General features: G+C 43.4%; 1 protein-coding gene across 4 annotated transcripts; it reads left to right on the top strand.

The window, feature by feature from the left end:
• Positions 1 to 16,750: 16,750 nt before the first annotated feature.
• On the top strand, positions 16,751 to 22,763 carry fam163b (family with sequence similarity 163 member B). 4 transcript variants are annotated; one of them, XM_020595030.1, is made up of 3 exons: positions 16,751 to 17,065; positions 19,532 to 19,647; positions 20,294 to 22,763. In XM_020595030.1, the coding sequence occupies exons 2-3, from the start codon at positions 19,555 to 19,557 to the stop codon at positions 20,732 to 20,734; spliced, it is 534 nt and encodes a 177-aa protein (XP_020450686.1). In that variant the 5' UTR covers positions 16,751 to 17,065; positions 19,532 to 19,554; the 3' UTR covers positions 20,735 to 22,763. The 4 variants fall into 4 exon arrangements, with proteins under 4 accessions (XP_020450686.1, XP_020450684.1, XP_020450687.1 ...); XM_020595028.1 differs by having other exon boundaries at positions 16,752 to 17,396; XM_020595031.1 differs by lacking the exon at positions 16,751 to 17,065 and adding an exon at positions 17,412 to 17,816.
• Positions 22,764 to 22,916: the final 153 nt, after the last annotated feature.

Below are 22,916 nucleotides of genomic sequence, written 5' to 3'. Positions count from 1 at the left end.
TGCAGAAATATTTTGGTTTAATTTAGCGGCTCAAAAAAAAAAAAACGAACATAGCAAATTCCACAAGTTATAACATAACTAAACGTGAAAACTGTCGAAAGGAAACATGTTACAGACGTACGGTAAGAAAACCGTGAGCTTCCAAACTCTTCAGAACCTTTTTCCCAAGCAAGACTAATACGGGAAGTAGCATGACTTTTTTAAAGCCACAGTACACAATCAAAACATTACTGAACATTATAGTAATAACCATTTTTCCAAAAAAAGTAATGACTGGCCAATATTAACATTAACCTTTCAATTTTTTACACCTTTAACCGTTTAAACATACAGTCAAAATTAACTGTCCAATAAATATACAAATGGAACTGCACAACTACAATTTCACATTTGTGTTCTTTTGGTCTTTACATATCCGGCCCCTAATTGCTTTCTAGTATAGAAACAATTACAAACTATCAGTTCGAATAATACATGTCTGTTATTTGCAATGTCCTGAATCTGTTATCTTTCAGAGTCACTTTACACTGCCTCTTGAAGCAAGCAGAGTTTGGTGATTAGCCTCTCTAGTTCACACATCTTCGTCTTGACTCGAACCTTGTGGACCATTCCATTTTCATCTTCTTCTGTCTTGACAATTCTTCCCATTACCCACAAAGCCCTAGGTGCTGATTCGTCGACGATCAAGACGACATTTCCTCGGGCAAAGTTGCATGATAGGTTGGACCACTTATGCCATTTTTGGAGTTCAGGCAAGTACTCCTTGGTCCAGCGCTTCCAAAAGAGATCACTCAGGTATTGGACTTGCCTCCATCTTCTACGAACATACATGTCATCTCTCTGGAAGAGTCCTGATGGCAAGGAGGGTTTGGTTTTCATTAACAGCAAGTGCTGTGGGGTAAGATCTTCCAGATCATTTACATCGTTGGAAGATGTGGTGATGGGCCTACTGTTTAGAATGGCTTCACATTCACAGAAGAACGTTTGAAGACTTTCTTCATCCAAGCTTTGTTCCCTCAAAGTAGCACCCATAATTTTCCTGATGGAATGGATAAGTCTCTCCCACACTCCTCCATGGTGGGACCCTGATGGTGGATTGAACATCCATTTAATGTCATGCTGGAGTACGTTTCTCTCTATTTGAGACATATTCCACTCCTGTATTGCCTTTCTGAGCTCACGATCAGCTCCAACCAAGTTGGTCCCATTGTCAGAACGTTCACTTGTCCTCTTCGCGCAATGAATCGACGCAGAGCATTGATAAATGAATCAGTTTCTAGAGATGTTGCCATTTCTATGTGGACTGCACGACATACAAGGCAGGTAAATATAACCCCATACCTTTTCACTGATGCTCTTCCATGTTTGATGTCAAATGGGCCAAAGAGATCCACTCCGGTTCTGGTAAAGGGTGGTTCATCTGGTATGAGTCTATTTCTAGGCAAATCTGCTATCATTTGTGTGCCTGCTGCACCATGTTGTCTTCGACAGGTCATACATCGGGACAGTATTTTTTGGATCAATGACTGGGCACCAGGAATCCAGTATTTTTGTTGTAAATGTGATATGACATGATTACGCCCACTGTGTCCTAGTCGTTCATGAATATCTTGGATGATCCGATTAGCCACACGATGGTGTTTGGGCAGGATCAGCAGGTGTTTAATTTCAGCTGGCATGGCAGCTCGACTGAGCCTCCCTCCAACACGAAGCATTCCATCCTGAAGCACCGGATTCAGTCTGAATATCTGACTACTTCTCCTGATAGGCTTATGTTTCTGAAGAGCAGATATTTCCTTGTGAAATGTATTTAGCTGACAATGACTGATGATGGCCAGTTCAGCTTGTTGTAGTTATTCCACAGTGAGGAAGGTCTGAGTAAGGCTCCTTTTGTTGTTCAACATTTCTTTGTTCACCACTTGTTGGTCTGTGTGTAATCTGTTCATTTCCTTTCTCTTCTCTGGCAGGTTTATCAGAGCACCTTTGATTCTTCTGAGCCATGCCACTGCCTTTTTTAGATGCACCCATGAAGAGAAATATTCAATCAGTTGTTGCATCACATCATTGTTTTCTTCAGCTGTAGTAGCATTAACCAGAATGCCTTTTTTCACTTCAGGATCAGCTGCTGTAAGGTTTTCCAGGTGATTGCATTGATCTGGCCATTCCTTTGCTGGTTTGCTGAGAAAGACCGGCCCAGTGATCCAGATTTGATTCTGAATGAAGGTGCTCACCTTTTGCCCTCTGGAAACACAATCAGCAGAATTCAGCTGTGTATTTATGTATCTCCATTGTTGTACTGTTGATGCTTGTAGGATCATGGAAACCCTGTTTGCCACGAATGTCTTGAATCTGACATTTTTATTGGCTATGTACTTAAGTACAGCAGTGCTGTCTGTCCAAAACATAAAGTCTGACAGTGGCAACTGTAGTTCCTTTTTTAGTATAAGATCTATCTTGACAGCTAAGGTTGCCACTGCCAGCTCTAACCGTGGGATCATTGTGGGCTTGATGGGGACAACCCTCGCCTTTCCCAAAACAAATGCGCAATGTATTTGATTGCTGCTGTTTTGCTGGACTAGGTATGTGACAGTGCCATAGCCTGTTTCACTCGCATCACAAAAGTGGTGTAGTTGAGCACTCACTGTTTCTCCAAACTCTGGATGCTTGAAGCATCGATCCATTCCAAAGTCACCGAGCTGATGTAGTTCTTCTAACCATTTGGACCACTGTTGTGCAAGATTTTCTGGCACAGCATCATCCCAGCTGGTTATCAGTCTGCACAATTCTTGCAGAATGTTTCTTCCAGGCAGTATGACTGGTGATAACATCCCCAGTGGGTCATAAACAGAACTCATTGACAGAATTCCTCTTCTGGTGAGGGGCTTCTGTTGTATGTTTACCATGAACTTGAACTAATCGGACTGAATAGACCATTGTACCCCTAAAACCGTCTCCATGGGAAGCAAATCTTGGTCAAGGCCAAGGTCTTTCACTTCTGTTGCCCGGTCCTCTTCAGAGGATTTTTGTCAACAATTCCAAGTTGTTGCTCATCCATTTTGTTAGCCTAAATCCTCCTGTCTGACAGATAGCCTTTAGGTCATGTTATAGCTTGACTGCTTCTTGTTCAGAGATGACTGATTTCAAACAGTCGTCCACATAAAAATTATGCATGACTGTATCCACCATGGCTGCATCGTACAAATGCCTGTTGTCTTCAGCGCATCTTCTCAAGGCGTAGTTAGCGCAGCTTGATGATGAAGTGGCACCAAACAAGTGTACTTCCATCCTATACTCCTGTAGTTCCTGCGAGACATCACCTGCTGGCCACCACAAGAACCTGAGAAGGTCGACATCTTCTGGTGGAGCTGTCACTTGGTGGAACATGGCTTCCACATCAGCCATGATTGCCACCTGTTCTTGGCGGAATCTTGTTAGAACTCCAATCAAGCTGCTTGTCAGGTTCGGCCCCTGCAACAATTGTTCATTAAGCGTGGTTCTTTGATATGAGGCACCGCAGTTGAAAACCACCCATAATTTGTGCTTCTTGGGGTGGTACACCCCGTGATGTGGGATAAACCACACCTTTCCATCACAACGGCCTAGCTCTTAATCTGGGACTTTCACAGCATAGCCATTATTGATCATGTCACTCATGAAGCTGACTGATCCTTCTGTAGTTTCTTCTTTATGTTGAGTGCACATTGCTGTGCTATTGCTCTATTGTTGGGCATTTTCACATCCTTATTTTTTAATGTCAAACCAATGCAATAGTGGCCATTGATGAGTTTTGTTGACTGAGAGACTCTGTCCATGAACAATAGGTCTTCCCTTGACATTTCCAACTGCTCTCCTTGGGCACTCTCTGGAAAGTCATACTTGAGTTGTTGAGTCCACAATTCTTCCAGTCTAGAGACAGAGATCCGATTTGTCAGGGCCTGTAGACATCCATTTTTTGTTTGGCTTCTGATATTCTCACGCAGCGGTCCATTTACAGTCCATCCCAAAGCGGTGCGTACAGCATAAGGACCATCCTTAATATTGCTGATTACCTCTTCTAGTTCCAAAGCCTTTGTCACATTAGTTCTAATCAGAAGACCAGTATCTGCTTTGATTGACGGGATTTTTACACCATGCAGATGAGGCCATTTATCCACATCTTCTTGAGCTGGAATATTTGCTTTAGTCACAGGAATAGCCTTTGTGTAAAAACTTTTGTAAGCTCAAAGAAGTCATCACCATCTAGGCTACTTACTTCCAGGTTTGTCACAGCATTGCAGGAGATAGTCTTTTGTTCTCCCATAATGGTGAGAAGGATGTTCACTTTTTTTCCTTGCAGGTTAAGGTCAAGCTTGTTAGTGCAGAATGAAGCATTACTCCCTGGATCCAGGAATGCATAACAAGTTAGCACCTTGTTGCCTTTCTTGGCCTTTACTTGCACAGGAACGATTGTAAGAACGCTGTCTGTGCCCCCGGCCCCACTCTGGGAGCAAATGTCATCCATGTGCCAACCCACAAATCTACTGATGACCTCTTGCTCCTGATTTGGGGTCTCTTTCCTTGGCTCCTCCCTTGGAGCTTCTTCCTTTAAAGTGTTTTTAGCTTTCTGCTTTATGTGCAGGAGTGTCGGGTGTGTTGCTTAGCATATCTGACACCTCAACCTTTCTCCACAGGCCTTGCTCATATGTCCAGATTTAAGGCAACTGAAGCAAAGTCCTTTGCCTTTAAAGAATTCCAGTTTTTCCTTATGCAGCAATTTATGCAATTTCTTGCACTGCTCCATTGTATGGTCTCCTTGACAAAAGATGCAGGGTTTGCTGAATGCTTTGTCCACATTATCCTGGTCTTTCTTATGTGTACTTATAGCAACAGCAAAACTTGTTCGTGGTTTCACTTCTGTGGCTATAGTAGTGAAACTTTTCTTCACACTTGACCTTTCAGAACCTTTGTCTGGCATGTGCTTTGTTTGCCCTTGCGTTTTGTCCTTGAGTTCACCAAATACAGGGTGTGATGCCATTTCAGCCTGCATGCTGACAAATGTCACAATGTCTTTGAATCTTGTCCTCCGATCTTGTTTTTTCTGAATGTCCATTGCAACACTTCTGAATTTTTCTCTCAATTGGTATGGGAGTTTTGCAATAACTGTGCGCATGTTGGCAGCATTATTCATCTCGTCCAAATATTCCAGATCTGACATTGCATTGCTGCAACTTGTTAAGAAGAGAGCAAATGATTCAAGTGCCTTGGTGTCATCTGCTTTAATGTTAGGCCAGCCCAAAGCTTTGTCAAGATATGCCATGGAGATCTTGAATTTATCACCAAACGGTTCTTTCAGAAGTTTCTTAGCTTCATGGTAACCTTCGTCTGGGTCCGTGTGAAAGCAGCTGTGCACTAAGTCTCTAGGCCAGGAGTCAGGCAAGGTGGCGTGGCCTCGGGGCATTTTTTCCTATGTCATCAGATGGCGGGCCATCAATATATTATATCAATATATTTTGCAATTTAAGGATAATATATATACATAAAAATATAAGCATTGTGCTGACTTGTAAAAGTAAATGAATAAACGAATAAAATAATTACATAAATAAAGAAATATTATTCCCGCCCCCTCATCTGCAATGTTGTTGTCGCTATTTGCGTAGTTACAATTGGCTCCACATTTAAGCTAGTAAGCAAACGATGTCGCTTTCGAAAGGCCTAAAGAGGAATGTTGACAACAAAAACAGGACATATAAAGAAGAATGGAAGGACAGGTATGCTTTCATCCTACCTGGTTTTGTGAATGCCATGCCTGTGTGTCTCATCTGCAACGAGGTAGTCACCGTTTACAAAGAATACAACATTAGACGACACCATGAGACAAAACACGAAGCTTTCAAGGTGTCTTTTCCACCCCAGAGTGAGGCACGAAAAATCAAAATTAATGCACTTGTTGCAAATTACACACACAGCAGCAGGATCCTCGTTCATGGCCTCACGGTGCATGAAAAAGTGGCCAGTGCCTCACTTAGAGCATCCTGGGTCCTGGATCGCCATGGGAGGCCATTCACTGATGCAGAGGTGTTTAAGGAGGTGATGCTGTCCATTTTGCAGGAGCTGTGTACTGATAAATCCATGGAAGGTCTGATAGCCTCAGTGAAACAGGTGCCCCTCTCTGCGCGCACCGCTGTGCGTCGTATAGATGCACTTTCGTCTGCTGTAGAGGCAGATATAATTAAGGCACTCCATAAAGCTGAGTATTATTCCCTCGCTATTGATGAGAGTACAGACAGCACCGATGTGGCCCAAATGTGTGTTTATGTTAAGATACTGTGATGGCAAGTCATTTAAGGAAGAGCTGCTCTCTCTTATCCCATTAGAAGGCCACACCACCGGCAACATAATATTTGGCAAACTTGAGGAGCTGTTTAAGCAGCATGCATTATCATTTGAGAAAATTAATCTCGTTGTGACAGATGGTGCTCCTTCTATGGTGGGAAAGCACAGAGGTTTGGTGAGCAGGTTGAAGGAGGTTGTCCCTCACATACAAGCGCTGCACTGCATCATCCATCAGAGCATCCTCTGTGCAAAGCTGAGCGGCGAGCTAAAGGAAGCCATGGATAAAGTGATGCGCATCATTAATTATATCAGAAGGACATCAAGCACACAACACCGTCTTTTCCGACAACTTGTGGCTGAGTCAGAAGAGGCTACACATGATGATCTGCTGCTGCACAATGATGTGCGCTGGCTAAGCAAAGGAAATGCCTTAAAACGCATGTGCGAGCTGCTGAGTGAAGTAAAATGGTAAATGGACTGTATTTATATAGCGCATATTTCACAGTGCATTACACTGGCCAAAGCGTTTTACAGGAGATCATACACATTTACACGCCAATGACAAAAGGCTGCCGCCAGTCTAACCACCGGGAGCAATTTGGGGTTCAGTGTCTTGCTCAGGGACACTTAGGCATGCGGGGAGACCGGGAGTCGAACCACTAACTTGTTGGTCAGAAGACAACTGCCCTACCTCATAAGCCACAGCCACCCCAGATGTGTTGTTCCAAAAAGTAAAGATGGTCCTTGCTGCTTTCTGTCTTACTCTCTATGCCATGTTAGAATGCTCTGATAAAGAGACAATACTCTAATGGGTCTCCCTTGAAAACAGGAATGTTCTGCGATGGCAATGTAGAAAGTTTTTGTTGCTTTATTAGGCTTTCAGTAATGTCATTTTGACGTTGCATGACAGTAACCAGATTAGTATTCACAGAATTGTCCACTGAAATTACAGGAATTTGTACCACACTGTGTCCTGCACCTCTACCAATATTGCCACTTTGTTGAATGCTGCCAGCGCTTATGGAAACACTCATAGTACCATGGCTAACTTTACACTTCGGCCTGTTCCATCCATTGCCTCTGGTTCTGCTTGACACCTCTGAGCCTTCATATTTTTGCAAAACAGCTAATTTTGCATCAGCAGTAGCAAGCTCAACTTGAATTTCTAATTGTTCCTTTTCTGCCTTGAGCTTCATTTCTTGATCGTCAAAAGCCTGTTTTTGCTTTAATGCTGCTGACTTAGCTACCAATGCAGCCTTTTCCATTTCCACCTTTAAGCGTGCAGAAGTAGCTGATGATGCTACAGAACTAGCAGAGCTAGCCTTCGATTTCCTAGACCTTTTAGATGTGACTGACACACTATCTTCAGGGCGTACCTCATCACAAGCCTTAATAGCCTCTTCTTGGCGCAGTGCAACATTATGTATCCATTTTTCCACATCTCGTACAAATTCTTGGCAAGAACAAACTTTTGGTTCAAACCAGTCTTGCTGATCAGTGTACATATCCTCCTCACATCCCATTTGGAAGAATAATTCTTTAACCTGTGTATGTATTTCACTGAATTCCAATAACAGTGTTTTGTACTTGTCCAACATATCATTCTTTATGATTTCCATATTTGAATCATCATCCATTAAAGCATGCATTTCGTTCCTTTTCCCAGTAAGCTGACCCAATTTAGCTCTCCTTGTGCTTATTTGCCTTTGCAAGCTTCCTTCCATTGCTTTGAGTGTTGGTTTGGACACTCGTTTTTCCTTGGCATTCTCATCCACGATTGTTTGCTTTGATTGCTAGTTGTTCCAGTTTTCAGACAATAAGTCCTTTCCACTTGTTAACTAACAGTCAAACACCACAAAGAAGATTATGAAGAATGTCCAAATCTTAATCCAAGCCACCAGGTAGTTCTCAAGTCGTTAGCATAGTCATAGTTTCCTTAAATTGGCTACTGGCAAAAACAGTTCAAGTCACTTATGTGAATCGGCAAACACAAAGCTCAAATTTCCACAGTCCTCCTCTCGGTTTTTGTCCACAGTAAGCAGGTTTTCTTACTAATGTGGAGGTTGAATTTTCTAAAGATGATAGCAAACATGTCTTACTCGCTCCGTGCACATGTCCTTTTTCGCTTCCTGCGTCATATTCACTTCAGCGAGCCACATAAAGGTCCACTTCCACAATGTGCAGAAATATTTTGGTTTAATTTAGCGGCTCAAAAAAAAAAAAACGAACATAGCAAATTCCACAAGTTATAACATAACTAAACGTGAAAACTGTCGAAAGGAAACATGTTACAGACGTACGGTAAGAAAACCGTGAGCTTCCAAACTCTTCAGAACCTTTTTCCCAAGCAAGACTAATACGGGAAGTAGCATGACTTTTTTAAAGCCACAGTACACAATCAAAACATTACTGAACATTATAGTAATAACCATTTTTCCAAAAAAAGTAATGACTGGCCAATATTAACATTAACCTTTCAATTTTTTACACCTTTAACTATTTAAACATACAGTCAAAATTAACTGTCCAATAAATATACAAATGGAACTGCACAACTACAATTTCACATTTGTGTTCTTTTGGTCTTTGCATAAACAATAAATTAAGGTCAGGGACGTTATAATACTTATTACTGCAGCAGTTTGTTTTAGTTTAGACAGCACAGAGTTCTACCAAAATAACCCTGCTTTATAAGAGCAGCTTTCATCTGTGCCATCCACAGATAACTGCCTCAGTTCTGTACTGGAAACAAATCCCTTGTGTGTGTAACATACTTGGCCAAATAAAGGTGATTATCCTTGTTTTACAGCAGCTCTCACTGCTCCTCCAGCAGAAATAACCACTGACCCCCATCCTTCTCTGTATCACTTTGTCTCTCACAGCTCTGGAGTTTCTATACACTGTACAGTAAACCACAAGGACTAAAAGCTGCAGACAGCTGGACCTGGTGCTCCGTCACCGACAAAAACCTCACAGTCTTCTAGGTTCTCATCAACCTCACTAAGGAAAAAGTCTGGAAAATGTTGGGTGGTTTGAACTTGGTGAGCTCAGCTCAGTCTGGACCTGACCTGAATCTCAGTGAGCAGTCTCCTTTGCTGTCACCTCTCCCTAACAGAGCCTCCTTTGTCTTCAGGAACATAATGAATGCTGCCCCGCTGGCCCCTCGGGGCCCGATCTGCCCACTGCTTCTCTGTGTGCCCTCTGAATCATCTGTTCCCCTCACGCTGATGTTTATGTGATGGGCTATGCTAATATCCTGAACAATATGGTAATTAAGCCCAATGAATATTCATTAACATATTGGAATCCATTCAGGAAGACAAGCGGGAGCTGAGGCATGATGTCACTGGAGGAAAAGTACGACCAAACTTTGTGGCTGCTGTGTCTAAACTTCCTGTCAGGATGCTGCACCAGGTAGGAGGCTGCTGATTTGATTTCCAGAGACGCTGGACGCACAAACACTGAAATATCTCGACAACAAGCTGGTGACATGTTGCACAAACTCACAGTCTTCACAGGAGGATCTTTGGTGATCCTCTGACTTTTCCTCTAGCACCACCATGAGCCTCACATTTGTGGTTTTTAGTGAAATGTCTCAACAACTACAGGATAAACAAAGCTTTTGCATTTCATCTAGCACCATTATTTGGTCAAGGTTTTAACTTGCAGCGAGTTCTTTTTCTACTTAGTAGCAAAGCAGCAGGAACAAGTGCTATATTATCTCTTGGAAGAGAGTTTCAGTCATTTCCTAGTCGTCTCATGAGTAAGGAATTAAATGGAATAATCATAGAATGAAAATGAGCAGTGGGTCTTTAAAAATGAGCAAATTCCACCTGTTTTATTTAAAGCATGATACATTTCCTCTTTCACAACACAACAGTGTGACTGTGTACAGCTGAGCTGAATGAAGCATGTGTGGTGCCGCCAGCTGATCCTTTGACCTTTAGTTTCACGCCGCCTTCCCTGTTCTACACGGTTTGTTACACACTCTGCATACCTTAACAGCCAGCCTCGGCCGTGACGTCGTGTTTAATCTTCATTATTTGTGGAAAACTTTTCCAGCACTGTCAGACTTCACACAGTCTCTCTGTGATGAGTCGGTTCTTAAATGAGTAAATACTCAAAATAAGGCTGAATGTCACAAAAAGAAGAAAATAGGCCGCAAATAATTTCACAAACACCAAAATTCTGTAAATCAGAAAATACATTCAATTTTTCAGTTAATATGTAATCGTTAACACCTACAGGCTGAGTTGGCTCGTTTCTGAGAAGTGAACTGGAAAATTAAAGCCAGCAGTAAAATTATTTTTGATTGATGGTTTATTCTCATTCTTCCTGATGGTCTGACACAGCTCTCTGGTCTTTACTGGCAACTGTATTGATAATTTAACTATGACAGTTTGGTTTAATTCTTATGTGGCATTATTTAGAAAAACTTTCATAAAATAAGCACCACACCAGCCTATGCAATAAAAACTCCTGTGAAATGTTTCGTCAGGGATCTGCATTTGCATTTGTCACAGTTTCTGTAACATTCAGTTCAGTTTTATTTGTACAGCACCAAATCACAACAGAAGTCACCTCAGGACACTTTACACACTACGTTCTAGAACGTACTAATATTATTACAGAGGAAGACCCAACAAACAACCGACCACTCTAAGGCTTCACATCCAATGAAAGCTTCCTCAAACGGAGAAGCACTCCACACGCTTCAGCTGAGACGAGCTGGAACGTTCCCTGAAAAAGCCTTTTTCTTTCTCTGAAAGTGGTGTGAGAGCATCAGAGAGGGTCAATCCATCAGGCAGAAGTCTGTATGCTCCATTATTGATACCACTGTTGGTTCTGCTCCCTGCACCACAGGAGGTGTCTCAGGAGGCCACGTACCTTCATGTCACTACCAACAAACCTGTAGTCTTACAAAAATCATGCCAATGGAACATTGGAGCTCCTTTACCCTGACCTGCAACAGCAGAAGTCTTCAATTATCATCATTTAACAGCAAGTTCTTTGCTATTTCTATTTGACAATAATAATATTTCAGTACATTTACTTTCTGTTACTGATGTGTCATTTAAACATTCTTTCTATGTCGAGTTTAAAACAAAGCTGTGTCTGTGGTTTTGTGCCCAGGTGTCTGCAGTGGGTAAAATTATTTAATGTGACCTGTAGTTAGTTGGGCTTTAACGTCTGCAGTTTGGAGAAGCTGCCTCACTGTTGAAACGTTTCTGACCACCCCACTTACTTTATGACAACGGGACAATATAAAGGCATGGTTACAGCCGAAGGTGACAAAGCTCAGCCTGACAAACCAGCAAAGTGTCAGAAAGTCGCTCACGACAGCAGAACCAGTGTTTAACCAGGGCAGAGAGCTCCTAGTGGTTTGGTTACATTTATACACATCCTGCATCGATGGATTACTAAATGGGGTCTGAGGGGTCTGGGGGCCCAGCAGCAGGGCCCCTGTATGAAGCACTCCTTTTTCTTGTCAGAAAGCCATAGGTGTCATAATAAACACAAAGAAAATCGATCCCACAACCCAAAACAAATGATGACCATTAAAAGACAACTATCAAAAAGAGACGCAGAGCAAATATAAACAAAGTGACTGATGGCCCTGTGCGGGAGAGGCCCGTGCAAAAACAACGTAAAGCTGATTACTGCTCAGCCAGGACCAGCTCATCACACCAACACACAGAGCATCTGATGTAAATGAACTTGGCAGCGCTGCAACTCCTTTGACAGGTCATTGGCAAATAAAAGTTTAGTTTCGGAGGAGGGCAGGACGTCTACGCGTCTGATTGGATTGCAATGGGAGCAGGTTTACAGAGCAAGGTGTTGTGTAGCGTTTGTATCTCACACACACACACGGTGCTGAGAAAAGATCTGATTAATTAAACCATAAATGTTTGAGAAATTAGAAGTCATTTATTTTAGTCCAACAACTTGCATGTTTGATAAGGTTTTTAAAGGAAACTAACACTACATGGTCAGCAGGAGTGAGAACTGGCATTAAATGGATAAAAATGAGCAGAAGACTCAGAATTTGACAAAATAAAATCAGTGAATGGCTCTGAAGCCCGAGGAGCCAGCTAAACACCCACCAACACACCGGCGCCTTTAAGCTCTGGAAACAAATGAAACAAAGTAAGAACAGAAGCTGGTGTCTGAAGAGAAACGCGGGCTCTTTCCTGTGTTTTGTCTGAAGGTGTTCGAGGCCTGTTTGTGCAGCCTTTTCCATCAGAGGCCGTTGAATGGATCCAGACTCAGACCTGTGACGCAAAGAGAGGGTGTGCCGTGGCAGCCTGACATCGTAGGCCGTAACACGAAGACAAGTCTGTGTGTTTTATAAACACTGGGGTTTGGTGGTGAAGCCAGGGAGGGCGAAGGCAGCGGATCACATCACATGTCCCTCACCACAACACTGGAGCCTTCACACCACAGTGGGGCGCCGTCCAAGATGCTGACCTCTCACAGACAAGCCTCAGGCCGATGAAGCTGCTCCTCGCCTTCCCTCACCTCTCACACTGAAATGCCTAGACTTAACAGAGCAAACAGCAGACACCTGTGGGCTGGCAGACAGGATCGGTGCAGGGTGTCTGCACTGACGTTCACACAGCTGGAGGAGACTCCAGGCAAGCACATAGATATTTAACTCAGCAGCTGCTGCAGCCTGCACCGCTTTGTCAGACCTGGAACTGAACAGCACCTCTAAATGAGCGCTCCTTCTTTAAAAACTGCTTTAGCTGGTGTCTCATCATGATTTGTTGGCTAATTTATTTGATTTCCACTGCACTTTGCCACATTTTGCTTTTATCAATACATTGACTTCTCCCCCACATCCAAATGTAAATCTTTGTTGGTTTTTTTTTTAGATTTTTTCAGCTTTACTCAGGTTTTTTTAGCATCTGTCGGGGCACTGAACTGCCACAGACGCGTGCCACTGTTGTGCTTCCTGTCGCTCTGCACCACTGTACAAGGGACACTGGGGGCTTTTTGCACAAATTGTAACAGCGTACTTTGGTATCAAAGGCTCTGGCCTTGAGTTAGCTGGGTCCCCTAATCCCTCGTGGCCACTGGGTGCCCCTAGACCCTTGGGGCCCTTGTGTCCCCTGGGGGCCCCAGGAACCCCTATACCCTTTGGCTCCTGGGGGTCCCCAGACCATTTGGGCCCCTGGCACCCCGGACCCTTGGGGGCCCTGTAGTCCATCTTGTCTATTCACTCTTTTCACTTCCTAAAAAAATTTGTTTAAGGATTTAAAGGAGTGCATTCTACATTAAGTACATGGTCTGGCCTTTTATTTCATTTGTAGAGTTAAGATTGTGAATGCAAACAGGTCAAACCCCCCTCCCCCTCCCACTATTGCCTCTGCTGCAGCCTCTACCCCCTCAGAACAGATAATCCACTGACCCCAGCGATGACTGAACTAACCTTCATCAAGAAATAGCCACAATCAGCGCTTGCCGCCAAGACAGGGGAAGCCACAAAGACCGAAAACGAAACTGTTAAGATCAGGGACCCATAGATCAGCTCCATGGGTCCTGCAACTCCCCACCCACTGCCTGCTCCGTCCTGCCTTGCCTGTCCAGCCACTGCCTGCTCAGCCGCCACTTCACCACTTCAGTCTCACAGTTGCCCAGCAGCACCTCCACGTCGTTCCTGGTTCCATCCTCCTGCATCGACCTCCTGCCCACCCTGCCTGACCAATCCAACTGGCCTGTCCTCACAAGTCCGGTGCTTTGTGCCCTGTGGTGTGTGTTAAATAAACTCCTTTGTGCTCCTCTCCTGGTGCATGTAAATTGGGTCCAACCTCACCCGAACTGACATTGTCCAGAACTGAAAATGGTTTTGATACTTACAGTAAACAACCTTTGTTTTTCTAACATTTCAGATGACTCGTCTGCAGGATCATATTGAACAAGTTAATACTGATCCTCCCATTTTCCTGAAGACCTTCCTTCAGGCTCCTCTGGGAAACTCTTGTTCAGTCCAGAGTCACTTGCTGCTCACACAGTGAAGGTTTCATCTGTATCAGACTTTGCTTCATCAGAGCCAACCTGTTACCTGACCATGCCCTCTGGAAGCTAATCCATGGGTCTGATGGGAGAATCAATGCTAAGCGTACACCTGACACCGAGCCCCCGTTTGCCTTATTGAGCGATGTCACATGACGGGCTCTGAGAAGAGGAGGGGGACAGAAAAACCAAGATACATAGACCACAGCTCAGATCTGCAAAAACCACCATTATTATACCACATTAAGGGGGAAAATTATGTTTTTACAGGATTACTACAAATATCTGTTTTCAACTTAGACTTATAGAACAAGTTAAGACCCGATTGGTTAGATTTAGTTTTTGTAGGACTGGACATCTTTTAAAATTTGACTATACTAGTACCAACCTCAATACCAAAATGTTTTCCATCCATAACTCTGAGGAGTAATTCTCAAATATAGAAGTAGCTGTAAAAGCATTTACTTTGTGTTCTACAACTGGAAATATTATGATATGAATCAGGAATTATCTGGCAGTTTTTGGTACCTAATCCTAAGTCAAATGATTGGCAACAGGCAGGCAGGTAACCAGGTAAAAAGGCAAAACACCAACTCTAGAAACAAGCAAAAGCTCCAAAATGGGCAGGAGAAACCAGGGAAGGGTACAGTCCAACTGCAATGGACAATCTGGCAAGGTGCAGGTGGAAGTGGGCCGATGATGATGACGAGCTGCACCATCAAAGTAAAGGATGCAGTGTAGTCAGGTCCACAGCTGCTGATGCAGGAGAAACAAGACTAATAAACAGATAAACTGGTGGATTTAGCTGGTATAGAGACCACTGGCTGGTACACTGTAACCAGAACCATGGATATTCATCTAGTTTTTTCCTAAAACAAAACACATCACACCATTTGTTGAAGCAGAACACTTGGCTTCATAGCTGACAGTCTGTGAGCAGTTTTAACCCTTTATAGACTTCAGCAGGTTGAAGGTAACTTTAAAACCTGCACATTCTCTATTTACTGTTTACTTTTGTTTCTCACGATCCATCCATCCATTTTCTATACTGCTTAGTCCCAAACAGGGTCACGGGGGGCTGGAGCCAATCCCAGCCAGCTGCGGGTGAGAGGCAGGGTACACCCTGGACAGGTCGCCAGTCCATCGCAGGGCTAACACGCAGACAAACAAGCACTCACACACACAATCACTTCTAGGGGCAATTTAGATACGCCAATCAACCTATGCTGCATGTCTTTGCACAGTGGAAGTAAGCCGGAGCACCCGAAGAGAACCCACGCAAGCACGGGGAGAACATGCAAACTCTGCACAGAATGACCCCGGGTCGGCCGGGGCTCGAACCCAGAACAGCGGCAACAGCGCTAACCACCGCACCACCCTTCTCATGATCCAGTTTTTATTATTTTTCATGCACCCAACACAGAACCCCCATATTCACTTCTCAGTCTGTAAACTACCAACGCTGATTCTGGTTTTCTAGCTTTCAGTGAAGAATCCTAACAGAAGTCGGTGTTTGATTGCACCAGTTCTGGTTTTTGCAGCTTCCTCGGGGAGAGGCTGGATGATGAAACATGACAGGGGCAGCAGGGCACAGGAGAAATAACCTCTAATGTCTCCACTCATTAATATTACAGGCAGCACACTGCTTTAACCTCTAAATAATTCACACAATAAAACCTTTTCTTTCACAGATGCCTTAAACTTCTCTTTTCTTAGTGCTCCTCAAAGTAGAGCGATGGAGTGAGCGAGGAGACAGAGAGAAGCAGGAGCAACACAGCAACCAAACACCATGTTTCTGAATATCAGATGCTTCAGAAAACAGTGGGACTATTTTGATTTAATGCTTTTACTTGTAAATGTCCACTTCAGTCTCAGGTGTGTAAATGAAGTGAACTATTACCTTTGGTCAGGTGTTGTACAGGGGCTACAGCTTTAATCTGGTTTCAGAGGTTACATCCTGCTGTGGAACTAGTGTTTTTATGATTCTTAACAGAACACAAGGGTTAATTTTACCTTTTAAAATGTTCTACCTTAAATTTGACATCAGTGGGAAAATAACTGCCATATATTATGGGCAACAGAGGAGACACGTGATTGATTGGCCACGTGCAGTAGTTTATATATACTATAAACTGCATTTCTGAAACCAGTTCACGTTCCTTCCTGTCCACATCCAAGCTGCTATTCAGAGTCAGAGCTATCGAGCATTTTACGTCTTAACGAGACGTTTAGGAAGAGAATCTAGAGGTAAAACATTATTTTCCCTAATCAGTAAAACGGAGGCACCGCCTCTATTTTGAATTTTATCCTGAACATTAACGCCAGCATGACTGATTCAGTAAAAGGCTATTGTGATTACATGTGAGGTGACGTGGACGCAGCCTTCAGGCATTTTATCTTTGCAGCGCGCCGCTGTGACGCACGGTCACATCGTCTAAGGTCAGCATCTGAAACGAATGCGTCGCAACGCACGCAGGACGAGCCCGGATCCGGTGCGCATAACAGACACACAACTAAGTCTGAGCGGACCCGAGCTTCTCTCCTAACAACTGTCCCCCTCTGTGTGTTCGGATCAGCTTGGATCTGTTTCTGTTCGGGTTAAAGCCAAGAAAAAACCTGCGGACCAGGATCCTGGAGGAGACATATTTGGGATTTTATAGCTATAGACCGGTTTGTAGACTGTTCTGGAGCAGAGAGCTGCACCTAATTTAATGGAAAGTTAACCATAAGACAGGTATCGGTTCCACACTGAGAACGTTTAAACTCGTTTTCTCGCCAACATCCACACGTTTTAACAGATTTGCGTTCACGCGTCTGTGGAGGCAAAGAATCTGAAGTCACCTTTTCTCCTCATTGATGCGCGGAGACAAACTTCGACTGCTACTGTTCCAGCTGTTTAGATGTGTGTGTGTGTGTGGATATAAAACGTAGTGGCTAAGTGAGAGTTAGACGTCTCGCCCCATCCCTCCCTGCTTGAACCGTATCCTCTGCGCACGCACCGGGGCGCCCCGAGCTGGAGGTGCCGCGGGAGACGCCATGGGACAGTTTAAACTCTAATGTGATGGGTAAGATATGGAAGTGTCTGAGTGGTGCGCTGAGAGTGGGTGTAACTGTGCACAGTGGTTTGTACCGTGGCGTTAAATTGTGACATTTTACACATGTGATTATTTTAGAAGGGCTCGTTGGGTTTCGAAAAACCATGGTTTATATATTATAGAACGATATTTGTGAATAGCATCTGTTTCGGTGTTGTTCACTTTTACGCACGGCAGACTCATTAAAACAGAACAGAAAGACATATTGGCTGATTTCAGTCTGTGACTGCAGAGAGAGAGACAGAGAGGTCAGTGTCTCACCTGCAGCCACTCTTGCTGGACATCTATGATCAGGAACAAATGTCAGTTCCATACCTGAAAGGGCTGGAGCTGTTTGTCACAAAGCCAGACATTTGGGACCAGATTTACTGCATTAAACATGAAAGAAAGGTAAATAATAAAGGGCATAATGTCTGTCTGTTATGTAGTTTAAAGGAAAAAACAGACTTCTTGACTCGTTGTCAGTCACATGCACCTTGTATCAGTCCTTCCTTAACCATTTCTCTTTACTTCTTCCTTTTTCCCACATTTATCTTTTATTTTCCCATTCTCTCTCTCCAGAGTCAAATAGATATTATTGGAGCACTTAAAGAATTAGTTTTTAATGCTGATCATTTTGAAAATTCACCTTGTTACTTTCACTGAAGAACTTGAATGAAGGATTGTTCCCGTCTCTTTGTGCCTGAGCTGATTCTTTACCACTGAAGATATAGAGCAGAGCTTTCAATCAGTTTACAATTACCATTGTTCTTTCTAAAGTGCAGGAGGACAAACAGTAAACCAGCACAGAGTCCTGGCAGCTCTGCAGGTGTTGGTGGAGGTTTGTGCTCTGTTGGCTGCACTGGGAGCACTCAGCCAAATGCCTTAAAGTTCAAATAGTTATATTTTTAATGCAGTTAGTCTGAGAAACACTGACCATAAACTAGAGTTATATTCAGTTCTAAATCTTTTAAAATGTGTCCATGACAAGCAGGTAAGCATCCATACATCTGCTTAAAAATAACAGCAAAGTGACTTCAGATCTGAACTCATAATCATCAAGTTTGGAAGGTTTTTGTCAGTAAGTGATCCACGGATATTTGTCTGTGTCCTTGGTGACAGGATACTGGTGCTAGTAGAAAGAGCCAGGCTGGATCTTTCTCCCAGTTTCCAGTTTATAGTTAAGCTAACTGGTTGTATTTATTGCACAGGCATGAGACTGGTATCAATCGTCACCTGTAACCCTCTGCTAGAACCTAAACCTCGAGGTCAGGCACACATACCTGGAAGAGAAACCCAAAGATGAACTGAAAAATCATTACCAAAACTGTGTTGGAAGCATCAAAGTGATAAGATTTCACTCTGACCTCCTGATAAAGAGGTTTCATCCGGGAAAGCTGTTGGTTTCCAGCCCCTGTCGGTTCTTGGTTTCTTGGCCCATCGAACTTGATGCCACTTTGTTTCTTCTGTACAATAAATTAGTTGATGATAAAACTGACACCCAATGCCACAAAAAAAGAACAAGACTAAGAAAACAACGTGGTAGGGGATTTGTAATCTGACATTGTTGTAGTGATACAGAGTCTTAGAGAAAACACAAGCCTGTGAAGCTCAGTAATGATGCTGCTCACATGTTCATTACCGAGACCATGTATGGGATTCTTCATCATCAGAGCAGACCTGCTCATATTTACACTTGGCTTAGCTTCATTTTTGACTCTGCTTAATTTACTGCACTGAGCAGAGAGAAGGTAAAAATCCATTCGCTCCAAGCAGTAATATTCTCAGTAACAGCTTCTGGCAGGAGGAGCCAGTTTAAATGTTCTGGAGCTGAACAGCAGAGTCATAAACTTTTACAGCATCTCTTCTCCTCCTCTTCACTCCCTCCTCATCACCCACTACTCACCTTTACAACTTCCACCCTCTCTCCACCTTTCATTTCCTCCTCACTCTCACACATCTTCTTGGTCTTCCTTTCTCCGTCTTTCTGTTACTTCACCTCATCTTGTTTCTTCCTTGTGTTCTTCTTGTTTATCTTCTCCCCCCGTCACACTTTCCTTCATCTCCCCTCTAATCTCTCCTACTCTTCATCCTCGTCTCCCCCCTCCACCTCCTCCTCCCTGCAGGCTTTTGATGGAGAGGATTTCGAATGTCAGCTGGGACAGTTGTCATCGCAGGAGGAATTCTGGCTACAGTCATCTTACTGACCATCGTCGCTGTACTGTGTTTATGTAGGCTGCAGGTACGACCGCTTCACTCTTCACTACACACTGAGTGTTTTACCCAAAAAGGTACCAAAACTGATTTTGATTCAGAAATTAAAAATGATACTCTTTGTACAAGGTTATTTAAAAAGTAACCTCAGTAAGAGAAACCTGCACAACACGTGTGTTTCCATCAGCCTGTTCCTACGTGCACTTTCAGTTTGCACATACAAACACAAAGGTGGATTTTTATAAAAATTGCAACATGTTTTTACATTTGCTGAGGTGGAAATGTTGTTTTATTGATAAAGTGCAGTGAAAACAGACTGATGAAGCACATGACTTAAACATCCAGTGAAGGGACAAAACCATCAGATGTGTGTGGAGCGATGAGGAGACTGTAAACTTCATCACAATAATACATAAGAAAAGTTGTAAAAATGTTGATACTGAATGTCTCAGTAAAATGTTTACTGACAATATATGTCATAGGGTTTTACACAGTATCTGCTTGTAGTGAGTAAACATCAGTGAACGTAGCTGAGAGACACCACGTCCTGTCCCGCTGTCACTGGTGTTATGAGGTTTATAGAAGCCTTAGTTTAGGCACCGTTACAGGACATCATCACTTTTCACACCGACTCAGACCTGCAGCTCTCTCCTCCTGTGTTTAACCCCCCCCAGTACTACTGCTGTAAGAGGGACGAGTCTGAGAAGGGGGAAGAAGAGGAGCCAGAGCTTGGCAGCATGTCGCCGTCCCACCCCCTGGCTCTGTCTGCTCCTCCTACACCTCCAACACCGGAGCACTACACCAATGAGCCAGAGACCTACCCCCCCACCTTCCTTACAGAGGCCAATGGGCCCGCCTGCTACTCCCCCACACCCCCGCCACGCAGGTGCCAGCGCCCACACGCCTTCTGCCCTTCCTGCGCCCGCTGCTCGCTGCCCTTCTACCTGCAGCGCCCAGAGAGGCTGTGCAACAGTGGGCGCAGGATCAACTACAGGACTGTGCAGCAGGGCCTGGAGCTGCCCGCAGACCTGGCTGCCCTTTACCAGAAGCTCAACCTCATCCGCTCTGTCACCATGAAGGAGGTGGTCACCCACAGTGTCAGCACTGACGTCTAGGAGCAGACAGGGTGGAGGCTGTGGCCCTCCTGAGAAATGTTGATTTATTCAGTCTGCTCTGACTCGGTACTGTCTGCAAACACACTAAATTCAAAAGTTATTGGCTGCTGTACTGTGTTGTACTGATCAACAGCAACACTGAGGGCTTTTATCTGACACTTCTCTAGGCAGCCATGTTGAAGGTCTACACCTCAGGAGCAGCTGTGAAGAGCTGAATGTGTTTCTGAACATTTAGTTCTCAGACCTGAAGAGACGATCTGTTGTCAGCTTTGACTTAAAACCAATCATAGTTAGCAGCTAGTTAAGTAGCAATACATGCGTATAAAAGTATAAATAAGACTATTTAAAATTTGAGCTTTTGTCAGAAATTTTAGCACGTTTTGTGAGTTTGTGTACACTACACAGGATAAATAGAGATAAAACCTTTAGAGTCCACTTCAGCTTCCTAAATGAGGCTAATTGCTAGTTAGCCAGCTAGCTAACAGGCGGTTCAGGCTAATCGAGTCTTTTAAAGAATGAGTCTTTTCTTACTGTCAACAAATCCCATGAAAACACAAAAACCAGCAGTGAATGCCTCCGACTGACAAGTCGAGTGTGGGTTTCACAGCCTGATATCTCTCGTCCCTCTGAGCCACAGAGCTCCACTGTGTCCAGAAGCTATTAAAACTCATAACTGACCAGTGTGTTGCACTGAATGACACACTCCTTCATCACCACAAACATGTGCATCTGTAGTTTATTCTGACTCAGCCCCATATGCACTGTCCTGTTGCCACTAATACTCACTAGAGACCGAATGTGGATTCATCCGCCACTGAAAATAGTCCCCAACACATGCACAGTTATCTCCTAATGTTTGATAAAAACGACAACGTTTTTTCTTTTCAGTTTATAAAACTGTATATTTGTATATATAAAGATTTCTGTCTTCATTAGGAACCAATGGGCTTAAGGCTGAGAGCTGCAGATAGAGTAGAAAACCTTAAATACCGAGAGACCTTGCTTTTGCTTTTGGCTTTTTCGTGGGATTTGTTGACAGTTTGTGATTTGAGGAAAAAAATAAAGCCTGAAGCCAGTTTGTTCCCTCAGTCTGGAGTTTTTCAGTTGATTTTGTTTAAATTTCCTTTTTTAGAAATTCATAATTTGTGCACAACCAAACCTCTGAATATAAAATATATGTGTGTATTTTTACAGTTTGCTCCTGATACCACTTGACTGGGACATTCATGCAGTGGAGAATCATACTGTACAAGTGTGTGATTTAAAACGTTTGTTGGTTCAGAGCCAACTGTAATTCATTCACTTAACACCTCCTATGAGCTAAGTAGTGTCTTTAAATGCCTTTTTAGAGTTTATTAGCTGAAGCTCTGGGACAACGTGGTCAAGCTGCGCAGGTGTTTTCACTTGTTCTGCCTGGTTACACCTCTTCTCAGGCCTGTGCAGGTGTGACAGGCTGAGTCAACATACAATCAGCCAAACTAACTGAGAACACCTGTGCAGGTGTGCATAGCTTAGGAAGGTTAAAGCCAGTGGTATGCACTGTAACAGAACCATACCAACTTTGAATCAGTTTTCTTCTAAACCTGGCAGGTGTCGTGGGGAGAAAGAATCATTTCTGAACAATAGTTATTGATTAGAGAACATATGATTAACGACTAATTCATGTTAGTATGATTCTGTGTCCACACACTAGGGTGTATTTTTCTTCCCTCACTCTGTACAGTGTTGATTTGTTATATTTAATTAAAAATCACCTGATCTCCAATATCAACAATTTGTAGGTTCAACACTTTAAGGCTCCTGAGCTCAGAACTGCTTTCAATATCTTTTTCTCACATTGTCTTTTGTAGAGAAGACTGAAGCTGCTGCGTTTGTTCCCTCTGCTTCAAAGCAGATGTTTCTGCATTTATGTCGATGAGAGGTTTGATGCTGTCACGCTGACCAGCAGGGGGCGTCAGCTGCTGTTGAACCTTCACCTACTGTAGCTGCTCTGTGTATGAAAGTGGCTTCATTTACTGTGTTCATAAAATGGTGCAAAACAGTTTGGCGTCTGTCAAATACTTTCTGGAGGAAAACCGATGCCGAACAGCAGAGAGAGTCCAGTCTGAACTGACTGTGTTCTGTTTTGTGGCTTTTCGGTTCTGACCACCTTTAAAACATCTACGTGTTACTTCAATAGAGC

This window comes from Monopterus albus, unplaced genomic scaffold (assembly GCF_001952655.1).
Source record: "Monopterus albus unplaced genomic scaffold, M_albus_1.0 scaffold26.1, whole genome shotgun sequence".
NCBI lineage: Eukaryota > Metazoa > Chordata > Actinopteri > Synbranchiformes > Synbranchidae > Monopterus > Monopterus albus.
This window is presented reverse-complemented; position numbering and strand designations above follow the sequence as displayed.

Bases quoted from the DNA above. Each gene is read 5' to 3' on its own strand.
- fam163b (XM_020595030.1), top strand. From the start codon at position 19,555: ATGTCAGCTGGGACAGTTGTCATCGCAGGAGGAATTCTGGCTACAGTC. The intron at 19,648-20,293 runs GTACGACCGCTT...AACCCCCCCCAG, and splicing joins TGTGTTTATGTAGGCTGCAG to TACTACTGCTGTAAGAGGGA.